Consider the following 22,662-nt stretch of genomic DNA (forward strand, 5'->3'; position numbering starts at 1 on the left):
CGAGCCCAAGCCCGTATGCTCGCACCTTCCTCTTTACCCCGTCCATAAGGTTCTGGATAACGTCAGGTTGAAGTTTTTTTTTAACAGAAATCCATTTTCTCTTGAAGTCCGCCTCCGATTTGACAACTTTTGGGTTCTTCCGGAGGGCCTGCTTCATAATCGCCCAATATTTCTCTATTGGGCGAAGCTCCGGCGCGTTGGGCGGGTTCATTTCATTTGGCACGAAGGTGACCCCGGTGGCTTCGTACCACTCCAACACGTCCTTTGAATAGTGACACGAAGCGAGATCCGGCCAGAAGATGGTCGGGCCCTCGTGCTGCTTCAATAGTGGTAGTAAGCGCTTCTGTAGGCACTCCTTAAGGTAGACCTGCCCGTTTACCGTGCCGGTCATCACGAAGGGGGCGCTCCGCTTTCCGCAAGAGCAGATCGCTTGCCACACCATGTACTTTTTGGCAAACTAGGATAGTTTCTGCTTGCGAATCTCCTCCGGAGCGCTGAATTTATCCTCTGCGGAGAAGAACAACAGGCCCGGCAGCTGACGAAAGTCCGCTTTGACGTAGGTTTCGTCGTCCATTACCAGGCAATGCGGCTTCGTCAGCATTTCGGTGTACAGCTTCCGGGCTCGCGTCTTCCCCACCATGTTTTGCCTTTCGTCGCGGTTAGGAGCCTTCTGAACCTTGTATGTACGCAGGCCCTCCCGCTGCTTGGTCCGCTGGACGAATGAACTTGATTCCCAGCATCTTACCGATGTTTGATGTGACACACCCTTTATACAAAGTAGAAGTTGAAGTTTTTGATTCATGCAAGCCGGGGGTACTTCTGCACCCGCATTTTTTTTTGCACTCCGCAAAGTGCTTTCCTGTGCTCCCGTGGCTGAGTGGTGCGTCAAACCTAACATGCCGGGGGTTCGGATTCGATTCCCGTTCTGGTCGGGGGAATTTTTCGTCAAAGAAACTTCCTCCGTCTTGCACTGTGGTCATGCGTATTTCTAGAGCTTGCCACTCAGAATGCATTCAAGGCGTGTTATTTGTCATAGAAATCTCAATTAAGTACTAATAAAATGACGCAAGTAATACTACATTCAGACGGCGAAGCTCCTCTAGGAACGTTAGTGCCATTCAAGAAGAAGAAAGTGCTTTCCTAGCACGGATTACAAAAGCGGGTTCGAACGCAACGCTTGGGTCGGTTATTCATTATTGTATTGAAGGATATGTCTTCATATATTCTGCTCATTGAATTTCTACGCATACCATTTGAAGATTAGGCAAAATGCTGTTATTAAATTTACTTGTAACGAAGAAAATTTAATCAATACAAACAAATGATTGCTAAGCTAAGGTAGTCCCACGTCAACCTTGCGGTTATATCATAGATACAACCCACCCATTTTTTTATTTTTTACGTTTTTTACCCTCCGAGTTTTTAGCCGGATACGTACAACGATGTTGGAATATGAAAAAATAAACCAATTTTCATTCTTTCATTCAAAAACACACATTCACAATTTTCATAGAACACGCCGAAGACTGGCACGGTGCAATGTGAGTAAATCAGAATATCGTGGCGAGAAGTGAACACGCCCCGTTCACAGCACGTTGACGCCCCGCTGTAGTGAGAACATGTCCTATTTCATTAAAACGTGACCTGTTTTCTGATTTGGCACCCCTAATGAAAGACGTAGTTCTACGTCAAAAATCATCTGGAATCCCTGATTTGCAATGAGAGGCCATCATTTGGGCCCGAACTTCTTGTTTACAAAAATGTGCAATTAGAAGTAAAAATGTCCAATTAAGGTGAAGGTGGAAGCTAGCCAGGGTACGTTTATAACAAGATAATACTTATGACAGACATACAGCTGTACTACCGCTGTACTTCGAAAATTGTATGTCTGTCACCATGTACAGCGCTAGAACCATCTGTATCTGTACCGACCTATTTCACCGTTGTACATGGTTACAGCTTGTCAATTTCAACTGCTCGCAGCGCCATAGACGGGTAGTGGTGGCACCATGAACAAGTTTTGTCAACACCGAATCAAAACACCGCAGTGTTAAATATTCAGTTAGAGACGAATGAACTCTCAGAGTTTAAAGTCTCTTAAATCCAACACCAATTCCAATTCCTATTCAGTTCGTGAGGAAAAAAATTATAAACTATATATACCTGTGGCCAAGAGTAGTTGAACAATGGTAATGGAGCTAGCAAAGAAAAGGAAGGCTACGATGCTCAACAAATCGGGGATGCTGGTCGTCATTGAAGTGTGGAAGGCCAATATTCTGTCCCTTCGGAGCACTTCCAAGAACTCCCACATCTACAAGCAAATGTGTGAGGAGCTGAAAGGCCACGGCGTTATACTTACGGCGGTCGAATTGAAAAACCGGATCAATAATCTCTCTCGGAAGTACAGGTAGATACTTTTTGAAAAGAATATAAAATCAAGTCAAAATAATGGCATATTTGGTCCCTACGTGGGGAAATGTGCCCTTTGTCAAAATAATCACAAGTGCCCCTGATTTTCATAAATTCCTGATCCACTGAAAAAAATTCATGAAATTAATGCCAGAGATAAGATATTTTTTGTGGCATTTGTGATTATTTTGACAACTGAGCTACTAAAAAGACATATTTACAAAGCATACGGACCAAATATGCTTTTATTTTGGCTCGAATTAACATGCTTTTCGGCTGTTAAAACGTTTGAGTCAGCACTCTACGGGCAATTTTTTGAGATAGTGTACTTTTACAGATCCGAAAGAAACGCCATGGGGCCCTCGGGAGGATCACCTTCATCTTGGGATTATTTTGATATTCTACACAGCTTTCTCCATACTTATAAACAAAACAGCACTCGCGATTTGATGGATGAGGTGATTGGTTCCGGTAAGTTAAAAGTAATTTTGACAGTAAATTTTCGAAAGAAGGAGACTGCATGGATCGACTTTCTCTTGTGTTAAACATCATCTAGAAAGCTTTCCTTACCATTTTTAATTTATTAAATGTGAGATAAGAACTTCCCTTTCAATTTGAGTCGTACAAATATAGTATCAAATCTCATGCAATGGGTGACTTTAGCGGTGGTCCAAATGACCTGTTTGGTATAATTATTCTGAAAAGAATCAAACTGAGACCTTGCAGAATCATGCGCGGAACGTGAATGTATGTAAATAACCACTCAGTCTTAGCATTCAAATTCATTTTCATTGAAGCAGCTTTGGATTTATGAGTAATTTGAGTTGGGTTCTGATTCAAGATAGAATAGATAGTTCATCCGGCATCTTCTGGAAAGTATTCCGGCCAAATTTTATAGTTTTTCACTCAACTTGAAAACAGTTTTTTGATCTATATCAGGCATTAACGAAGCAACTAACAATATCTTTTATTTTGTTCCAGATGATGACTACTGCGATGCTGAGTTCATCTAAACGTACAACCCGGAGAACGACACATTCGCTCAATCTATGTTTATGTCACCTTCTGCGCCGACATCATCAGTATCATCGCCATCACCAACACTGCCATCATCACGCCGCAGGCATTCCGCTCCTAAAAAGAGAAAACAAAATGTGCAGGAAAAATTGTTGGAATTGGCTATAAAATAAAACGAAAATATGGTTACTTTTATGGATCATTCCAAGACTACAGATGTTCAAATAATCGAGCTCATGAAAGAAAATAACGCGTTGATGAGCAAGCTGGTCGATAAAATTTGAATTGGAAATTGGAAATTTGAACCAAATAAAACATGTTCAAAAAATCAAATGAATACAGAAATTAATGGAAAGTTTGCGGTGGTGGGTACCACCCACTGTTTTTACAGTGAATATAGAGAGAGATAATGGGACAGTTTCCCTGTGATATTTACCGAAATGTACCATCAGTGCGTTTCTAATCATGGATGCTGATGCGTTTTCGTTTCTTACCATAAATCCTCTTTGTGGTTGTTGCTTCGAATTTAAGGTTTGAATCTGGATCATCCATTTTTTGTTAATATGGTCATTGTGATTGTTACATAGGTTATGTAGAATGCAGCAAGTTTTGATAATTGTATTGACATTATTTAGGTCGACCTCCAAACCTTTCCCGATTCTTCTGAAACGGGCCTTCAGATGGCCGAAAGCATTCTCTACAACCCGTCGGCATGCTGATAGATGATAATTAAATAACTTTTCATGCTCCGGCTGATCTACAGAAAATAGAAACGGCTTCATCACCTGGTTTGACAGTCTGAAAGCCGAATCGCCGATCAACAGTATCGGTACTACAACCCCTTCGATTAGTTTCGAATGCGCTTTAAATGTCTCGTTCGTGCAGTGTACTTTTTTGAGTTTGGAGTTCTCAAAAATAGTTGAATCATTTGAACGGCCAGGAACTCCTACGTCGATATATGTGAACCGGTAACGATGATCCACCGCAGCAAACAGAATAACCGAATGCCATCCTTTGAAGTTATAGTAGTCGGTTGCCTCATTTTTTTGGTTCTTTCACTTCTATATGGCATCCATCAATGGCACCGTAGCATTGTGGAAACCCCAGTTTCTCGAAGTCACCGACTATTTCTGATATCTTCTCCGAGGTTGGTGGGTATGCGTCAAACACTTCGTGTTGCACAACATCTACAACCGCATTGCAGATTTCAATGACCAGTTCACCCGTAGTTGTTCTTCCTACACCGAATAGACTTCCAATAGTTCTATATTCCGCTGACGATCCGAAAGCATACAGGGTAATAGCGATGCGTTTCTCCAACCGAATAGCAGACCGCCAAAGAGTATCTTCTCTTTGCAGGCGATGTAATTTTTTGACCAACAAATTAAACGTACATCTGTCAAACCGAAACGTGTTTTTGAACTTTTTATCACTAAACTTTGGTACTTCATCTTCCCAAAATCTAGAATTTTCTACCTGAAAGACCGATATAGTTAGAGAAATTAAAGTTGATATTCAAATGCATCTTACAGTTGACCACACCCTACGTTTTCGGGATTTAACCGGACTAGAGAGTAACGAAACGTATTTCCTGTAGAGCTTCCTAGATATCAAAGCTAACATCCTATATTTTCTGCTCTGCTTCAACAGCATTTGAATTTTTCTGTTATTTTGAATCATTTTCGTTCTGATTACGTTCAGCATCCTGAAGAAATAAAGATACAAAAAGTAAACAAGCAAGAACGTTGACGGCATTGAGCTTCGTATTACGAAACGGGGGAGTAGGCATGACAATATGGGTTTGCAGAAGAAATGAACACACTTTCAAAATAAAAACTATGAATGATAATTATTTTTCCCAAATCAAATTAGTACTCCATGTAAATGAAAATCACTTTTGCATGCAAGTGGTGAAAAATATCATACAAAAATTATGTCTAAATATAATTTTATATTATAATGGTAAGTTTTGGTGAGAATATTTGGAAATTTATAGAAAATAGTTTAAATTAGGGCAGAACAACGTACTTCTAGTAGGCAAACAACTCCAAGAAAAAAATTTCATACAAATTTTAATAATTGAAAACTGCCTTAGGTTCGACTAATCTGATAGAGAAGAGTTGGCCTCACACAAACTAATATCGTATCCAGATGTCGACACCATTCCGTCGTCAACCCGAATCCAATAGATTTAAATTCCTGATTGTCAGTTTGACATGCGGTACAATGTACAACCAAAGTATGTCTGTCATGGTACGATAGTACCTGTACAACGCTGTACTCTTATAACGCAAGTACAGCTGTATTCAAGTGGTGCGGACTCAATCCACTTAATTTTCAAGCAAGTTCATGCATGTTTTCAAGCGATTTCTTGCAATAAATTCTCAGACCACCAGAGATGCCAGATTTACAAATATGTTTGTAAATTTACAAACACATCTGTAAAACATTTTTATTTTTGTTGCAAACTTTTTGGATATAACAATATCTCACAGGTTTTTAAAAAATAAGGGGCTCTATTCATCACATCAAAGATATTTGGCTCACCGTATGACATTTTCCATAGTTTTAATACAGAAAAGTTATTATATTTAGTTTATATCAATTAACATGACGTTAGACCAGCGATACTCAACCTGCGGCCCGGCAGACTTTCTGGTTGGCCCAAGTTTGGAACTCATACACATAAGTAGTTTTGCCCTGACATCATTGCAGACGAAAAACAGGAAGTGGGTTATATCTATGGTATAACCGCAAGGGTGACTTAGGACTATCGTTGATTTAGAGATCATTTGTATGAAGTTGAATCTGAATTCATTCTGAATGAATGAATATTTGGAGAACTTCGAAAACGAGAGCGTTACGTTGGAGGCACAAGGTTTTATACATCCAATATTGGATACGGAAATATCCTACTGATGGGGAAGAATAATCTTCAGAAGCTATCCTGTTGATTGCGTTTGATTGAAAAATCACAAAACCTAATGTATTTGGTCACAGTGTTACATGGATAGAAAACATTAAAATAAACTCTTTCATATGAATGTAATTTTAAATTCCCAGAGGAACTGGCAGATTATTTTCAGTAACGATTAGATATTTCCACATTTTCCTCGATACTGGAAGCCCACCAGTGGTTAATGGGTAACTCGATAACCATCTGTTAATAGCACTTGATTGAAACATATTTGGTCACAGTGTTACATGGATAGAAAACATTCAAATAAACTCTTTCACATGAATGTATTTTTAAATTCTCGTAACTCGATAACCATCTGTTAATAGCACTTGATTGAAACATATTTGGTCACAGTGTTACATGGATAGAAAACATTCAAATAAACTCTTTCACATGAATGTATTTTTAAATTCCTAGAGGAACTGGCAGATTATTTTCCGGGTCTTTCTCGATCCAAACGGAAAGAATTCCGTGCGTGTATGTGTGTGTGTGTGTAGCGGCTGCTTCGAGATCTTCCCGGGGAACCGTTTGTAGCATCACTCTCCTCCTGATGGATTCCCTTCTGGCCTAAGGTGCACAAACAGGCTCTTGGTGACACCGTTCATCCGCGCTTTCATGATAAATGAAGAGCTTCACCACAACAGCGACAACATGCTCCAATCGCTGTTCAATTAGAACTGAGTGGATTTCCGAGCGGCGCTCGCTTATATACCGATTGGTGATTTCAATAGCCTATTTTGAAAGCAAATTTAAGACTATTGAAACAAGTTTTTGGATCAGAAAGTAACAAGTATAGAACGCGTAGACATTTTATCTTTCGAATGAAGTGTTTATCATACCATTTCGTTCAGTTGTTTAGGAGCTATTAACACTCAAAATCTCGGTCTCCGGCGTAACGCTTTCGTTTTCGAAACTTTGATTTTACACCCCGGTATAGAAATGAAAGACGTAGTCCTACGTCAAAAGAGGATACGATTATTCACAATTAATGAAAAATTGCATTCTCTGCAGGTAGGGAAATATCTTGAACGAAAATTATCTCTGATAATTATTTTCTGTTCTGGATAAGATTGTTTTGCTGAAATGAAAGGATATTTATAAAAAAATAGTTAAGTTAGGGTCAGGATTATGTTTTCTAAGTATTTAAACAACATCGAATAGAAATTTTCATTCTATTTTCAACAACTTACATTTGCTTTAGGGTCTGCTTATGACGAAATATGGGTTACTGTTCGATATTGTTACCACAGACATGTGTGGTGATCTAAAACTTGTATAGCCGCCATGCAAGCCGCCAAGGATGGAAAATATACACTGCATTTTCTTACAAATTTCACCAACGACAAGACCGCAAGCCCTCAGGGCCCTCATTGACCATCTATGTGTTGTTACAAAATAACAACGTCCACGCTACAATCATCAGCGATGTAGATCGATCCACGGTCGAAATAAGATCGATTCATCCATACAACTGCTCTGCTCTGCAAGAAACATCGGGCTGCTGTTTTATAAATAACTCAACAATCATCAATCAACTGTCTCCGTTGATTGTGAGATATTGTTATATCCAAAAAGTTTGCAACAAAAATAAAAATGTTTTACAGATGTGTTTGTAAATTTACAAACATATTTGTAAATCTGGCATCTCTGGTGGTCTAACTGGATAATGAAAGAACAGATAGAAAACTCTTACGCCTAAATGGCTACTGTGTAAAAATGTGTACCATATGCAATGGTATAGAAGGGAATATTCTAACGCCGAAAAATGGCAACTGTGTAATGTGCTAATTTAGATATGATGAACATATAACATGTACACTATTAAAATTTGGCTCTGTTACAGCTAAATTGCTAATGAGCCTAAAATAAACAAAAGGGATAAAAAAAAAGACCGCAAGCCTTGGTGGATGTCCAATATAATATATCCAATATCTCGATATCAGAGATGCTATTTTTGCGTTTTTTAGATATGATTTTTCAAAGTCAACGATGGGTTCGAAAAACCATTTTCCCCCTTTGTCCAAAAATGACTTTCTGCAAAAAATCATAACATTTTAAATATTGAACCGATTTAGATGATCGATTTATTAAATTGAAGCCAACCCAGCAAACATTAAATCGTATAATTTTGCACGTGCCTAGTCTTACAAGAAATCCGAATAAATCATAATCGCATATAATATCAATCAAAGTATGTATCGTGTATATTTGAAATCGCATAAAATGTAAAAACTCGATTTTATATACCATTATCAAATTATAGCAATTCAGTATAATAAACAATTCAGTATAATAAACATCAATTTTATGATGTACATTGTCGTAAAATATATTTAATCCGCATCATATGCGTATATTACGCTGATGCAGTTTGTGTGTCGTATAAACATATAATTTAAATCGATTCAGTACTGTAGTAAATCGTGCTGCATGCTGAAGAAAATCATGAAACAGTAAAACATATTAGATCCTAATAAAGAACATATTACATCATATTGAAATGTCAATGAAATGCTGATGCACTCGAAAGTTTTAACCGCTGTTGAATTAAATTTCAGATAGCCGCGCGAGATAGACGACCGGAGTTCGAACCCACATTGGAGCAGTTTTTACCAAACATCAATCTGTGCCATTTTAAACATTCATATTCCACTCCCAACACAAGTCAATCAAACAATTATAATTTCTACAAACATAAATACTCATATATAAAAATGGTGATTCGTGAGGCTATAATAAACATTTCACGAAAATATTTTGCACCATTTGTTTTTTTCTATGTCTGTAATAAATCGTATATGAGTATGGCAAAAGTCGTATTTGGCGCTTTGACAATTCATGAATATATTCATATTAGATCGCAATTCAATTTTAACATAATCGCTATTATAGCCGGTCAAATTTGCATGCATATGCCAGTTAGGTGCATTATATGCCAACCAATTTTTAGCGATTGCGATTTAATGTTTGCTGGGAATAAGCAAAATTTGAAAAAATATCACACTTGCGGGAAGATTGGATTCTAGTCGCATAGGTCTAGTTTAGTCACATAGGAATATTAATCGAAGACTTAAAACATGTTAAATTTACAAAATTATAACTTAAAAACGATAATTATGGCATCTCTGATATCGAGATATGTTAGGTAAATAATCCTCAGCTTTCCATAAAAAATATAGCGCCTTCTATCTTCAACCGAGAAAACCATGAAAAACTAACTCAATCAATGATTACAAAAACTAAAATTCAATTTTTTCGCAAAAGTAATATTTTTGCAAAGAAAAATAACTCGTTTCAATTTGATATGTCGATGATATGAATCGGTCCAATAGTTCAAAAGTTATGCCTTTTTGTAGTGGGAAAAAATGTTCTACGAACCATCGATTAGTTTTGAAAAATCATATCTCAAAAACGAAAAAATAGCATCTCTGATATCGAGATATTTTATGTAAAAAATTCTCAGCTTTCAAGAGAAATTATAAAAAAATATAGCGCCCCCTAGTCCAAAGCCATGAAAACATTAAAAACGACTACAATCAATGATTACGAAAATAGGATCCATATTCTCTGCAAGTGCAATATTTTTCAATTAATTGGCTTCAATTTGATATGTCGACCATCTAATGTGCGATTCACATAGCACGTTACGGAGAAGAACGTTCCGTCTACGTTCCGTCAACGTCTCCACCAATTCACACATGCAGTCAATGCTTCCACCAGCACCGTCCCGTCAAATGCCAAACGAATGATTTATTTAATTTTATTCATGGTGTCGCCACCTACAACAATTGCAATGTCCTCTTTCAAATCAGCATGCCTAGAATCAGTTCTAAATTTTGAAAAATTCAATGAGAATCATTGAATTCAATTATTTAAATGCTTAAACCCCGTAGTCCGACCCTCATGCAACAATAATAATAAATAGAATAATTCTTTCAACTAGTCGCGAATGATTTTCACTCCGAAATTTGGAGCTAAGAGATATGTTGGCATGAAAAGTACAGTAAGTTGCTTATAAAGCGATATGCTGAGGCACCACTCAGTGTCGCATTGGAGTCGGTTTTGACCAGTAATTGGACATTTGCGACTGGTGGCGACTTTCAATGTGGGGCCATAATTTGGGTCTCGAACTCAATGTTTACAAAAATGTCCAACTAGAGGTAAAAATGTCTAATTAAACGTGTTGCATCACAGATCTGTTCAATTAGCCTAATGTCGATGTAGATGTAAATTACTGTACAACCAAATCAAAACAAAAGCCGAGACACAAAGCCCAGACAAAAACCAAACGAGCCGTCCGTCTCCGTCAATTATGTGCGATTCACATAGCACGTTACGGAGAAGAACGTCTACGTTCCGTCAACGTCTCCACCAATTCACACATGCAGTCAATGCTTCCACCAGCACCGTCACGTCAAATGCCAAACGAATGATTTATTTAATTTTATTCATGGTGTCGCCACCTACAACAATTTTAAATTGCAATGCCCTCTTTCAAATCAGCATGCCTAGAATCAGTTCTAAATTTTGAAAAATTCAATGAGAATCATTGAATTCAATTATTTAAATGCTTAAACCCCGTAGTCCGACCCTTATGCAACAATAATAATAAATAGAATAATTCTTTCAACTAGTCGCGAATGATTTTCACTCCGAATGACTTAGCTCCAAAGAGATATGTTGGCATAAAAAGTACAGTAAGTTACTTATAAAGCGATATGCTGAGGCACCACTCAGTGTCGCATTGGAGTCAGTTTCGACCAGTAATTGGACATTTGCGACTGGTGGCGACTTTCAATGTGGGGCCATAATTTGGGCCCCGAACTCAATGTTTACAAAAATGTCCAACTAGAGGTAAAAATGTCTAATGAAACGTGTTGCATCACAGATCTGTTCAATTAGCTTAATGTCGATGTAGATGTAAATTACTGTGCAACCAAATCAAAACAAAAGCCGAGACACAAAGCCCAGACAAAAACCAAACGAGCCGTCCGTCTCCGTCAATTATTCTTTTCTACAAACCCTGCCGGTCGTTTTCGTTGAACGTATGCTGACGGGTCGTTACGTTGCTGGTGTATGTGAATGTTTTCATGAGAATTGCATGGTAGAATCATTGACGTATCGTGACGTGACGGGACGTGAACGTGACGTGTATGTTGTATGTGAATCGCACTTAAATCGGTTAAGTGGTTCGAAAGTTATGAATTTTTGAAAAAAGTCATTTTTGAGAAAAAGTTGAAAAATGATTTTTTGGACCACCCTAAGGAAATGGGCACTCTAATGAAAAAATAAAAAAAATACGGGTCTAATGTTTTGCGATAAAGAACTAAATTACCACTTTTGATGAAAATCTGAGAACAACTATATCGGTTTGACATGGAATGGCTGTATATATATATATACAAAATACAATCTTATGTGCATCGCGATGTACAAAGTAATAATGAATATGTGAAAATTAGCGTTGAAAGACATTTCTATAGATCTGCACACTTTTACAGATTTTTCCACATTTTTAACAGACATTCACATGTTTTTACAGACTTTTTTTAAAAATCATCTGGCATCTCTTCGTTCCACTTTTTACCGAATCGCAGGAGTAAACATTTACGTGACTCTGACTTCGTTTGTTTTTATTTCGTTCGGAAAAACGTTATATCAAAAAAAGGGGACATTAAAAATGCGTTGCTCAGTGAAAAGCTGAGATGCTTTTTCAGAGATGCAATAATTAATTAAACAATTGACGTAAAATGTAGTTCGTTCATTTTATAATTTTAATTATTTTTGCCCTTGATAACAATACTCTTTTTATAGTGTTGATTATCATAAGAAAAATAACACTCTTGATCGTTGGATCACTTTTGACATTTCAATTGGATCTTTTATGACAGCCGTTTTGATTCAGTCCGCACTACCTAGAGCTGTATGTCTGTCCCTGGTATAACCTGCACTCGAAGTGTGTAGGACACGATTCACTTATACACTCTCAACTATAACATCTTATACCAGGGACAGACATACAGCTGTACTTGCGTTGTACTTCGAAAATTGTATGTCTGTCACCATGTACAGCGCTAGAACCATGCAAGCAACTCGGTACAATCGCTGTACCTGTACCGACCTATTTTACCGCTGTACATGGCTACAGTTGTACTGTGCGCAGCGCCATAGACGATTAGTGGTGGGTAGCATGAACAAAACGAATCAAAACATTTGGTATACATTCTTTTCATTGACTTTCTCTTGAGTTAATAACTCAGATTGGAAACATATTTGTTGTGTTCGATAGTTTAGACGCTAAATAAAAACCTTTTTCATTGAAATATTGGTGAAAATACAATGCAATAAATTCAAACTTCTGATTGTCAGTCTGACATGCGGTACAATGTACAACCAAAGTATGTGTGTCATGCTATCGTGGTACCTGTACAACGCTGTACACGTCTAGCGCTAGTACAGTTGTATGTCTGTCCATGGTATAAGAGTACAGCGTTGTATAGGTACTATCGTACCATGACAGACATACTTTGGTTGTACATTGTACCGTATGTCAAACTGACAATCAGAAATTTTTCCAATTTTCACCACGTATTTCAATGAAAAAGGTTTTTATTTAGTGTCTAAACTATCAAACACAACAAACAAGTTTCCAATCTGAGTTATTAACTCAAGAGAAAGTCAATGAAAAGAATATTTACCAAGTGTTTTGATTCAGTTTGTTCATGCTACCCACCACTAACCATTTGTGGCGCTGCGCACAGTACAACTGTAGCCATGTACAGCGGTAAAATAGGTCGGTACAGGTACAGCGATTATACCGAGTTGCTTGCATGGTTCTAGCGCTGTACATGGTGACAGACATACAATTTTCGAAGTACAACGGTAGTACAGCTGTATGTCTGTCATAAGTATTAGCTTTGACGAAAAGTAGCGACCGCAAAGCAATTCAAAACAAGTGTTTTTTGTTGCGAATATTATGTGTTTTACTACTTTTTTTTAAATTCTTCAGCAATACGTGAGATAGAGTAGTTAGTTAACCATTAACGTGAAAGGCTTTCCGGAATTAGTACCCTGGATGTGTTGTTTCTGTGTTGCCTTTCGAAACTAGTCTTACACGGCGGCTCGACTGCGGAAGAATATATATAAAATATTTCCATTTTGAGACAACTCTATAGCTCGGTGTGTGGCACCCGGATGCGTTAGTGTTCGGTCATTGATACCCGGGCTTGAGTCCAACTCGAATTATGAAAACATATCCCACAAATTATCATTTCATCGATTCCCGAGGGATGTGATCATTCGGATGAAATGGTTTTGATTCTTCGGACAGGATCTAAACAGCAATACTAAAAACATGTATATTTGCTCGCTTCACTTCAGTCCAGATTGTTTCGTGCATATTGATGGCTTGGAAGAACAATATCGTCTAAAAACTGATACCAACAGGTAAATTTAAACTAATCCAGATTATACAATTAATACACAAAACAGTGTTCCTACTGTCAGAAAGGCCAACGACTCTCATGCCTCGGGAAATCAAAACTGGACGGCTCGCTGAAAGGCCTTGATTGACATCAAGCAAGAGTTAAATCCAGTGAAAGCATCCGTAAAATCCGCGGAATCGGCCCAGCTTTTTAATGGGACTAAACAAGACTATCCCGTGAGGGATATTCCGTCAAAGGAAATTGGGAGCAGCATCATCAACCTCTCTAATGAAAAACCTAGGGATTCGGCCGGTTCTAATGGCTTAATTCAAGCACTGCGGCAGGAGATATCGGAGAGCTACAGATATCTTCAGGAAGCTAAAATCCGAATTACCAAGTACAATTTCTCCTATGTTTTGATTAGGTTTTGAATCTAAATAGATTATCTTTACGCTGCAATGTATAAATATATATATTAAGCTAAAATGCAACAGATATAAACTTATTAAGACAAATTTATTATACCGCTCCATGATACTTGCAAAGCTACACGTCACAGGCTCACTACTATTGATGCACTAGTCAGTCTAGACTACCTTTCCATATACGTACCCTGATATTGTACCTCATAATATAAACATATATATAACCAAGGCGCTTGTATAAATGTATAACAGGTGAAGCAACATCATCACTTCAATAAGAAGGGGATTACGGTTTGTGGAGCGGGGATTGTTTGTTCTGTTATTGCTAGGATACGCCATTTTTGTATTTCCACATGCGAGAGTAGTGGAAATGAGAATGAAATTCTACAGAATCATCCCTTCTGTTTCACATAAATTCACGAAAGCCGAACATAGAGGCATCGTTCGAATAAGCGTTGTAGCAGTTTGTAGAGAGCCGCCGGCAGCGTTCTGATGCTGTTTGTAAACAATACCGACAGCAATTCCAATATGGCTGAAAGTGCATTTCATATGATTGTTTCACCTGGTATATATAGAGGCGCCTTGTATATAACTTCACTCTTGTATGGTAGACAAAACTTGTTTTTCGATACACCTAGTCATCACATTGATAAGAACCAAATCGTTCTAGATATTTATTGTTATCTTCTTGATAAAAACTGAATTCAGCTCACTAAATATTTTCAGGGCTATCAAAGAAGCATAGTTAATGCTCGTATAGAACATGGATACTACAGGAGATATATCAGTAGTGGATGTCTACGATCTAGCAGCGAATATTGGCAAAGAGTTTGAGAAAATAATTGATGAAAATGGTCCAGATTCAGTTTCTGGTCTTATACCAAAAGTGATTCACATACTAGAATTACTCGAAACAATCATAATTAGCCGAGAAAACGAGAGTTCCCTAGTGCAAGACCTAAATGATAAAATTTCTCAGTTGGAAATAGATAAATCGGAAAAAGCTGAGTTCAAGAAGAAAGCTGATAAGGTACGTTTAATCGTTCTTAGTATTGATTTTTAGGATAAGGTTCCCACATTTCCATAAGAGTAGAAGCATTTCATCGAATGGTCCAAATCAAAACATGATTCATTCTTTTTTTAATCTAACAAGTAATGAAATTGTTATATCGATTTTAGCTAAAGACCTATCACTAGTAATATCAATGCAGTTCGCTCCCAAATGAAATTCTAAGATAAATGTATCTAAGAACAAATGTATCTAATTGTAATATATATGTATATGTATCTTAGTTCAAATCGATTGCCAGAAATCGATGGTACAATATTTTACAGTTTTCTATAAACTACGAATACTAGTTTTGTTCCATATGCAATGTGTTAAGCAGATTTGTAATGAGCGTTAGCAGCACTTGTTGTAAGTGTGTAAGTTATTGTTACCTAAACAAAACCGACAACAGAATGTAAACGATACTAGAATGATTTTTTTTATTCTTCATTTGAGAGATTTTCAGTCTGCCGCAAAGTTTCGTTGGGAACAGATTGCACATAAAAATTAAACGCATACAAGTCCTTTTACGAAACAAAACATAACATAACAAAAAAAAAACTTGCTGTTTGCTGGCTGGACCAGATGGCAAGGATGTCCTCGAACCATGGCTCCAGGCCAGTGGAGAGGAAGCCGTGCCGTTGAAGATGCCGAAGTGATCTTATTCCAATTCATCGTGAAGGGGAAGGAACAAGGATTTTCTTGACTGATCCATTGTTCAGACACTAAGGGCCTGATCACGAACGTCACTTCACGGTGAAAACGAAATGACTTGTATGCAATTTGTATGCATTTTATTCCGTTTTCACCTTGAAGTGACGTTCGTAAATAGGCCCTAGATCTTGAAAAATAGTTCGGCATCTTTTAGGTAGCAGAGAAGCGCTACTTACACTCCCGCTTATTTCATTAAGGTTTCGCAGATCAACTTTCGGGCAACCGCACAAGAAGTGCTCGATGGAGTTGTGGATTTGGCAGTAGTCGCAGAGTAGATGGAAAGGTTCTCTATTGAATCCGTATGAGACCGAGCAGTGACTGGTCCTTAGTCTGGACAGGATTCGTTGTTTTCTCATTCCTTTTTACATCGTCAAATCAAACAAACGAGTCCTTGACTTTTGTGAGGAACTGCTATCTTGGTTGGGTTGGTGATCCACAACTTCACGTCGTCAAGCGGCGAGATGAAACGGTGAAAAACGGTGCGGTGTGACCGATACCGGCAAATCGGTCGGCCGCTTCATTCCCTGCAATGCCGTTGTGTCCGGGGACCCACATGAGTCGGGCAAAAAGTAATCCTGATGGCCTGTACCCATGGATGTTTGGACCTGATCGCACCGATGGCATCAATGGCGCTTGCCGAATCGGAGACGATCAACAACGGGTTGGAAGATAAAGTTGTAGTTGCCTCGAAGATGCCGACCACTTCGGCCGAGAAGACCTGGCAGATGTCCGCGAGTTTCTTGCTGGAAATCAGACTATTATTACTATCTCTTACTCTAAATCCAACTCCTAATGGTTCTTTTGAGCCGTCCGAGTATCTGATCTCGTGGAGACGGTATTTTTCTGCTATGATGGTCTTGAAAGATTCTAGCAAACCGGTCGAGCTCGCGCTGGCTCGAAAGTTGTTGCTAACACCGTTCTCGACGAGAATAGTTGGGAACCTCCAGTCGTTCGGACCAACCAGGTTTATTTTGCCACCGGGGGAGGTTGGAATGCGCCACCCGCTGCTATATTCTGCGCTGAAAGTCTTAATCCTCTCTCGGCCGCCCGCCGCCCGATGGCATTGGTAGCTGCCAGTATCCTGATGCGTGGAATCCTATAGGTCACCCACTGCAATCAGAAGAATGTCGTCCGCGTAGACAGACACGAAGACTCCTCCAGGCAGGATCTGGAACAGGCTCTGGAGCTGATGCTACCAATTTTGACCTCAAAGGTTCGGCGTGTGGAGAAGTTCTTGATGAAGTTCAATAATTTACCGTCAACGCCCTAATCTGCCAGAGTTTTCAGCACTAACGGGATCCATGTTCTGTTGTATGCTTTTTCCAGGTTCAGTGCTCCCATCTCCATGTGCTGACGGTTCCTGTTGGCTTCGGCTATCACGTCTCCGAGTGTAGATAAGTAGAAGTAGTTGTTGGTGCCAATACCCGATCGGAAGGCGAACTATCGATAGTCCAATTTTCGGTTAGAAAGGTGACCAGGCGTCTGTTCGCCATTCTTTCCAGAATCTTGGATGAACAGGAGGTTAAGGAAATTGGACGGTAGCCTTTCACGTTGTTGCTGCTTTGACCGACCTTAGGTATAGGTATTGCTAGACTGAGTCTCCAACCCTCGGGAAATTCGTGTGTTCACAGGTCGTTAAAGATGCTGAGAAGGGTGGACTGTCCGAGCTGGGACAGCTGTTTCAACATCTTATAGCCGATACCGTCAGGGCCTGTTGACTCACCTTTGGCGAACGTAGGACGTTCCTCGATGGTGAAGTTCCGGTTGAGAGGATAAGTGATACCCGCTCCCTATCGACGGACGAAATCGGGCCCATATTCGGAGATCGAGGACAATTCCGTGAAATATTCCCCAAGCGTGTTCGAAGTAACTACCGGATCGCTAAGGGTTATACTATCCACTTGAAGAATGGGGTTGTTACTCTGCGCCAAAGATAGTTTCCAGAAAACCAGTCCAACTGTACAACTTCGCCTTCCGGATTAACCACTGTACCGATGTGTTGCGCTCGATATCTGTTCATGGCAGCTTGCTTCATTGGGTTTCCTACTGGTAGTCGTTTGACCGCACGCAGAAATTTTTTCTGCTTCTTGACCTTCTCTTTGATATCCTCGGACCACCAATGCAGCGCTTTTTTCCCCGGAGTGGTTCTCGTTCTTCGGATGGAGGCTTCAGCCGCCTCCATAATGGTTGTCTCTAGATACCAAGAAGTTGGAGGATGTTTGAAAAGCTGTCCAGTCAGCTCTTTCGAAGATCCATCTGGGTCTTCGTATACTAGACAGCAGACAGCATACTAGAATGCTGTCGGCAGCCTCTGAGCGATACACGTAACCACTGTGGTGTAGCCGGACGGCGAAGTGTTATGTTTCGAAAGAGAGCTTCAAGAAAGTTTCATGTTAGAAGTAAATAGAATATTTTTTATCCTTCCCTCAGAGATTTTTTTTACCTCCGAGGATGATGTGGCAGTTTTATAGCAATAATATGAAATTTTATTCTATTTCACATTTCAGTATAATTTCACTGAATTCATGTTATTTAAATTTTTATGAAAAAATTATTCACTCAACAGGAAATGGAGTCAATTGAAGAACAATGGAGAATTGAGACACGTGATTTGTTGCAGCTAATTAGTCGTTTGCAAGCTGAAAATCGACGATTAACCAAAGCTCAAGTCATCGAAGTGACGCCTCGTGATCTCATACAAGATTCACATGATATTTTGCATACTTCGAGTGATATGCATTGTCTAAATTGTGATTCCTCAACAATTTCTCAATTAAAACTGAAACTCAGTGAACAAAATGATGATATCAAATCTAAAGAACGAGAACTGCTCGATAAATTATCAGAAATCAATAATATGGCCATGCAAGTAGACAGACTGAAAAATACAGTCAGTGAAACTCGGAGGCGCCAGAAACTTATGCAAAATCAGATGTTAACCCTACTCGAGGAACGAGCAGATTTCCTTGCACAACTACAAGACCAACAACATGAGATAATGACATTGCGTAAACAGCTGGGCATAGCGGAAAAGGAGAATGAGGATTTAACAAACATGGCGAAAGAAGATGATCGGCCACGTTTTTCAACAGTCGAGTTGAAAGAAATACTTGCTGAACGAAATGAATTGAAGATAAGAGTCAGTGACTTAGAACAAGATCTTCTTTCTTGCAACCAACCGGATCCACTGAGCAATGACAATATCAAAATTGAAGATCTTCCAGTTCAAGGACCTTTGCCGTATGAACCAGATGATGCTCCATGGAAAAAGCACTCAGAAAGTGGAGTTCGTAAGTTGTAAGTATGGTTTTCGGTAGGAGTGAATTCCAAAAAAAGAATAAAATTCCATATTTTAGCTTTCGTAAGCTATTTTCTGATGTAGATGCATCAAATTTACCTCGTCGATCAGTATCAACTTTGACTAAACTGGCACTATCATCTGGACCCCATAGTGACATTCCGATATAGAAATGTTAGCTTCACACAATTTTAATAATCGGAAGCTTCAGTCAAAGAACGAAATAAAATATTTATTCGAAACGAAGATTTCTTATTTATTTCTTGAAGCAAATTTTCAGAGGCAAATATTCTACAAATCTTATGTTTCTGTTCAGAGCAATTCCACGCCAAAACAGCCGAAAATTTGATGCCCATTTTTCATAGAGTATGAAAAATCACTAATACTATTTTAAAACAATGGTACTCGAAATTAAAATTTCTGATTCAAATATAATGTACGGCATAGTTGTTGGAAAACTATTGAACTGCTTAGGAAAAATAATATTTAAAATACACTGTTACAAAGTCCTGCTCAAAAATTGAATTAAATGTGAAAAACGTTTTACTATTTTACTCTGCCCTCCTCCCTCCGCGATATTTTCAGACAAATTCTTATTAGGAAACTCCTCCAATTCAACATTTTCTACATACAGTGTCGGAGAAAACATTAAGACCACTGCACAAGCAAAAAAAATTGTAACGAGTTGTATCTAGGACACGACCGCATATTTTCGCCGTAGAACTACGCAATTTTATTATGCAATCCACTTGTTTACCACTTCAAATATTATTTTAGAATGCATTGAATTTTTTGTAATAGATTATGTTTTTCGTTACAAATAAATTTTATGAACGTCCTTTTACGTTTGATATGATGCCTAGTACTACCGAAATATGTGAACGCAAGAATTGTCAAACGATCATTGTATTTTACATTTCCCTCTGAAATAATTGCAGATCTCATGTTTACGTAGTTCTCGAACCGCGAAAGTTCATTCACCTCTAGTATCTGAAGTGACGATTTCCCAGGCTTCTCAGTTTAAAAGTACGTATTAGGGAAACATTCCGGTCTGCACAACGACAAGCGAGTACAAATGTACTGAACACCAAAAAATACCCGACTTTTCTTTCTTTGGCAGACTTATCTCACTTCTTAACTAGGCGAACCTAGCCAGAATTTTCACCTGCCCCCGGGCTTCTGAATGCCAAAGGGGGACTAGGCTCTGCGGAATGCACTTATCTGCATGCTCGTGCTGTTTCAGTCCTGGCCGAGAAATTGTCGGGCAATCGCGCAGGTGCTAAGGATGACCGACTTTTGGATGCCGGCCAATTCCTTCTCCATGTTCAACACCTTTAGCGCTTCCAGAAGTGTCTTCGGGACGATTCCAGTTCCAGAGAGAACGACTGGAACTATTCTTGGGACCTCCCTTAGCCCCCACAGTTCCTTGAGCTCCACGGCCAATGGTCGGTACTTGCAGATTTTGCGACTGTGGGTCTCCTCCAGATTCTGGTTCAGTGGAATAGCGACATCGATGATGGTGACTTTGCAGTCGCTCTTGTCGTAAACCATTATATCTGGGCGGTTGTGGTGGATCGAGAGGTCGGTCAGAACAGTGCGATCCCAGTACAGCTTGAAACGGTCATTTTCCAGGACAGGTGCAGGCAGGTACCGGTAGTTTGGTACGTTGTCTTCCAGTAGAGCACATTGGAGCGCCAGTTGTCGATGAACAATACGGGCCACATTGTTGTGGCGCTCGGTGTAGGCTGCGTTGGCCAAAACGGGACAGCCTCCCATAATGTGCTCTATGTTTTCACCTGGCTGATGACACATCCGGCAAATGTCATCAACGTCTTGATGCCAGACGTACCGCCTGCAGTTTTTCGTCGGCATTATCCTGTCCTGGATGGCTATCATGTCGGCTTCTACTAGTGAAGAGAGTTCACCACGCGTTAGCCACAGATTAGATGCGGCCTTGTCGACGTGTGGCCGGTCCAGTTGATGGGGGTGGGCACCATGCACTGCCTTCTGCTTCCAAGCTGCAATCTTCTCCTCCACTGTCTGCAGATTGCAGTTGAGTTGGTACTCCGCTTGCGCCAAGTGCAGAGCGCTGTATCCTCTGTCGGCGGCGCAGACAGCCCGGTATAGCGCGTTTTGGTTGGCGCGTTCTGTGAAGTACTCGCGCAGTTGTCGTACCTGGGCAACACACAGTGCAGATATGTCGACTATTCCAAGTCCCCCTTCTTTGCGTGGCAGTGAAACTCTCTCCAGTGCCGATTGAGGATGGTGCATTCCGGCCTCTTTAAATGCTTTCCTCATCCTCCTCTCAAGGTCCTCTAGGTCAGTTTTGCTCCATTTGACTACACCAAAACTGAAGGTCAGCAGGGGAACCGCGAATGTGTTGATCGCGCGTACCTTGTTCCCCGCGTTGAGGAAAGTCCTCAGGACACAGTTCACTCGACTCAAGAACTTGTCTCGCAGCTCCGTCTTGATGTCGGAGTGGCGAATCCCGGTGAGCTGTCGGAATCCAAGGTATTTATAGGATTCGCCACGAACCATGTCTTGTATAAACTCGCCGTCATAGACCTCGTAGCCTCCGGATTCGGTAAGTTGTCCCTTCAGCAGGTGGACACAGCGGCACTTGTCGAGGCCGAACTCCATGCAGATGTCCCTGCTTATATCTTCGACAACCCGGATAGCTACACCTAGACGCTGACGTGAATCAGCGTAGACCTTGAGATCGTCCATGTAAAAGGTATGGGTCACTTCTTCGTTGGCGCCGTCCCCATACCTTAACTTATAGCCATGACCGTTCCTATTGAGCGTCCTACTGAGGGGGTTCAGTGCCAGACAAAACCAAAGCGGGCTGAAAGAGTCGCCTTGGAATATCCCCCTCTTTATCTGCAGCGTTCTAGACTGCAACACATTTTCCCCATCACTAAGGTGCAGAGACGTACTCCACTGCCTCATCGCATGCTGCAGGAACCTAACGACGACGGGATCAATTTTGTAGAGCTCCAATACCCGGACCAGAAACGAGTGAGGAATGGAGTCATAAGCCTTCCTGTAATCGATGTAGGCCATGCTTAGGTTCCGCTGGTTGTAAACCGCCTGGCCGACGATGGCTGCGTCGATGATGGTCTGGTCTTTGCAGCCATGCGTATTCTTCCTGCATCCTTTCTGCTCTTCTGCGATGATGTGATGTTGTTCGCAGTGAGCAGAAACTTTGGCGGTTATGATGCTGCTTAATATCTTGTACAGGCTCGATAGGCACGTTATCGGTCTGTACTGTGATGGGTTCAATGTGTTGCTGTCTTTCGGGAGGAGAAATGTGACGCCACGGGTGGCGAATTCAGGGAGGTTGTGTGGGTCACGTAGCACCTTGTTGA

The 22,662-nt window shown here is 40.0% G+C and overlaps 2 protein-coding genes across 6 annotated transcripts; both read left to right on the forward strand.

The window, feature by feature from the left end:
* Positions 1–2,163: 2,163 nt before the first annotated feature.
* On the forward strand, positions 2,164–3,505 carry LOC129771132 (uncharacterized). Of its 4 annotated transcripts, none has more exons than XM_055774510.1 (3): positions 2,164–2,407; positions 2,747–2,880; positions 3,391–3,505. In XM_055774510.1, exons 1-3 carry the CDS (start codon positions 2,187–2,189, stop codon positions 3,420–3,422), a joined length of 387 nt encoding a protein of 128 aa, XP_055630485.1. In that variant the 5' UTR covers positions 2,164–2,186; the 3' UTR covers positions 3,423–3,505. The 4 variants fall into 4 exon arrangements, with proteins under 4 accessions (XP_055630485.1, XP_055630487.1, XP_055630484.1 ...); XM_055774512.1 differs by having other exon boundaries at positions 2,846–2,880; XM_055774509.1 differs by lacking the exon at positions 3,391–3,505 and having other exon boundaries at positions 2,747–3,267.
* Positions 3,506–14,572: 11,067 nt separating this feature from the next.
* On the forward strand, positions 14,573–19,540 carry LOC129765230 (RILP-like protein homolog). 2 transcript variants are annotated; one of them, XM_055765304.1, is made up of 4 exons: positions 14,573–14,841; positions 14,961–15,264; positions 18,563–19,293; positions 19,353–19,540. In XM_055765304.1, the coding sequence occupies exons 2-4, from the start codon at positions 14,998–15,000 to the stop codon at positions 19,462–19,464; spliced, it is 1,110 nt and encodes a 369-aa protein (XP_055621279.1). In that variant the 5' UTR covers positions 14,573–14,841; positions 14,961–14,997; the 3' UTR covers positions 19,465–19,540. The 2 variants fall into 2 exon arrangements, with proteins under 2 accessions (XP_055621279.1, XP_055621278.1); XM_055765303.1 differs by having other exon boundaries at positions 14,573–14,799.
* Positions 19,541–22,662: the final 3,122 nt, after the last annotated feature.

This window comes from Toxorhynchites rutilus, chromosome 2 (genome assembly GCF_029784135.1).
Source record: "Toxorhynchites rutilus septentrionalis strain SRP chromosome 2, ASM2978413v1, whole genome shotgun sequence".
NCBI classification, from domain to species: domain Eukaryota; kingdom Metazoa; phylum Arthropoda; class Insecta; order Diptera; family Culicidae; genus Toxorhynchites; species Toxorhynchites rutilus.

Excerpts from the sequence above, each read along its gene's own strand:
- LOC129771132 (XM_055774509.1), top strand. The coding sequence starts at position 2,187 with ATGGTAATGGAGCTAGCAAAGAAAAGGAAGGCTACGATGCTCAACAAA. Across the intron at positions 2,408-2,746 it reads AATCTCTCTCGGAAGTACAG|ATCCGAAAGAAACGCCATGG; the intron begins GTAGATACTTTT and ends GTACTTTTACAG.
- LOC129765230 (XM_055765304.1), top strand. The coding sequence starts at position 14,998 with ATGGATACTACAGGAGATATATCAGTAGTGGATGTCTACGATCTAGCA. Across the intron at positions 15,265-18,562 it reads TCAAGAAGAAAGCTGATAAG|GAAATGGAGTCAATTGAAGA; the intron begins GTACGTTTAATC and ends TTCACTCAACAG. Across the intron at positions 19,294-19,352 it reads GAAAGTGGAGTTCGTAAGTT|CTTTCGTAAGCTATTTTCTG; the intron begins GTAAGTATGGTT and ends TCCATATTTTAG.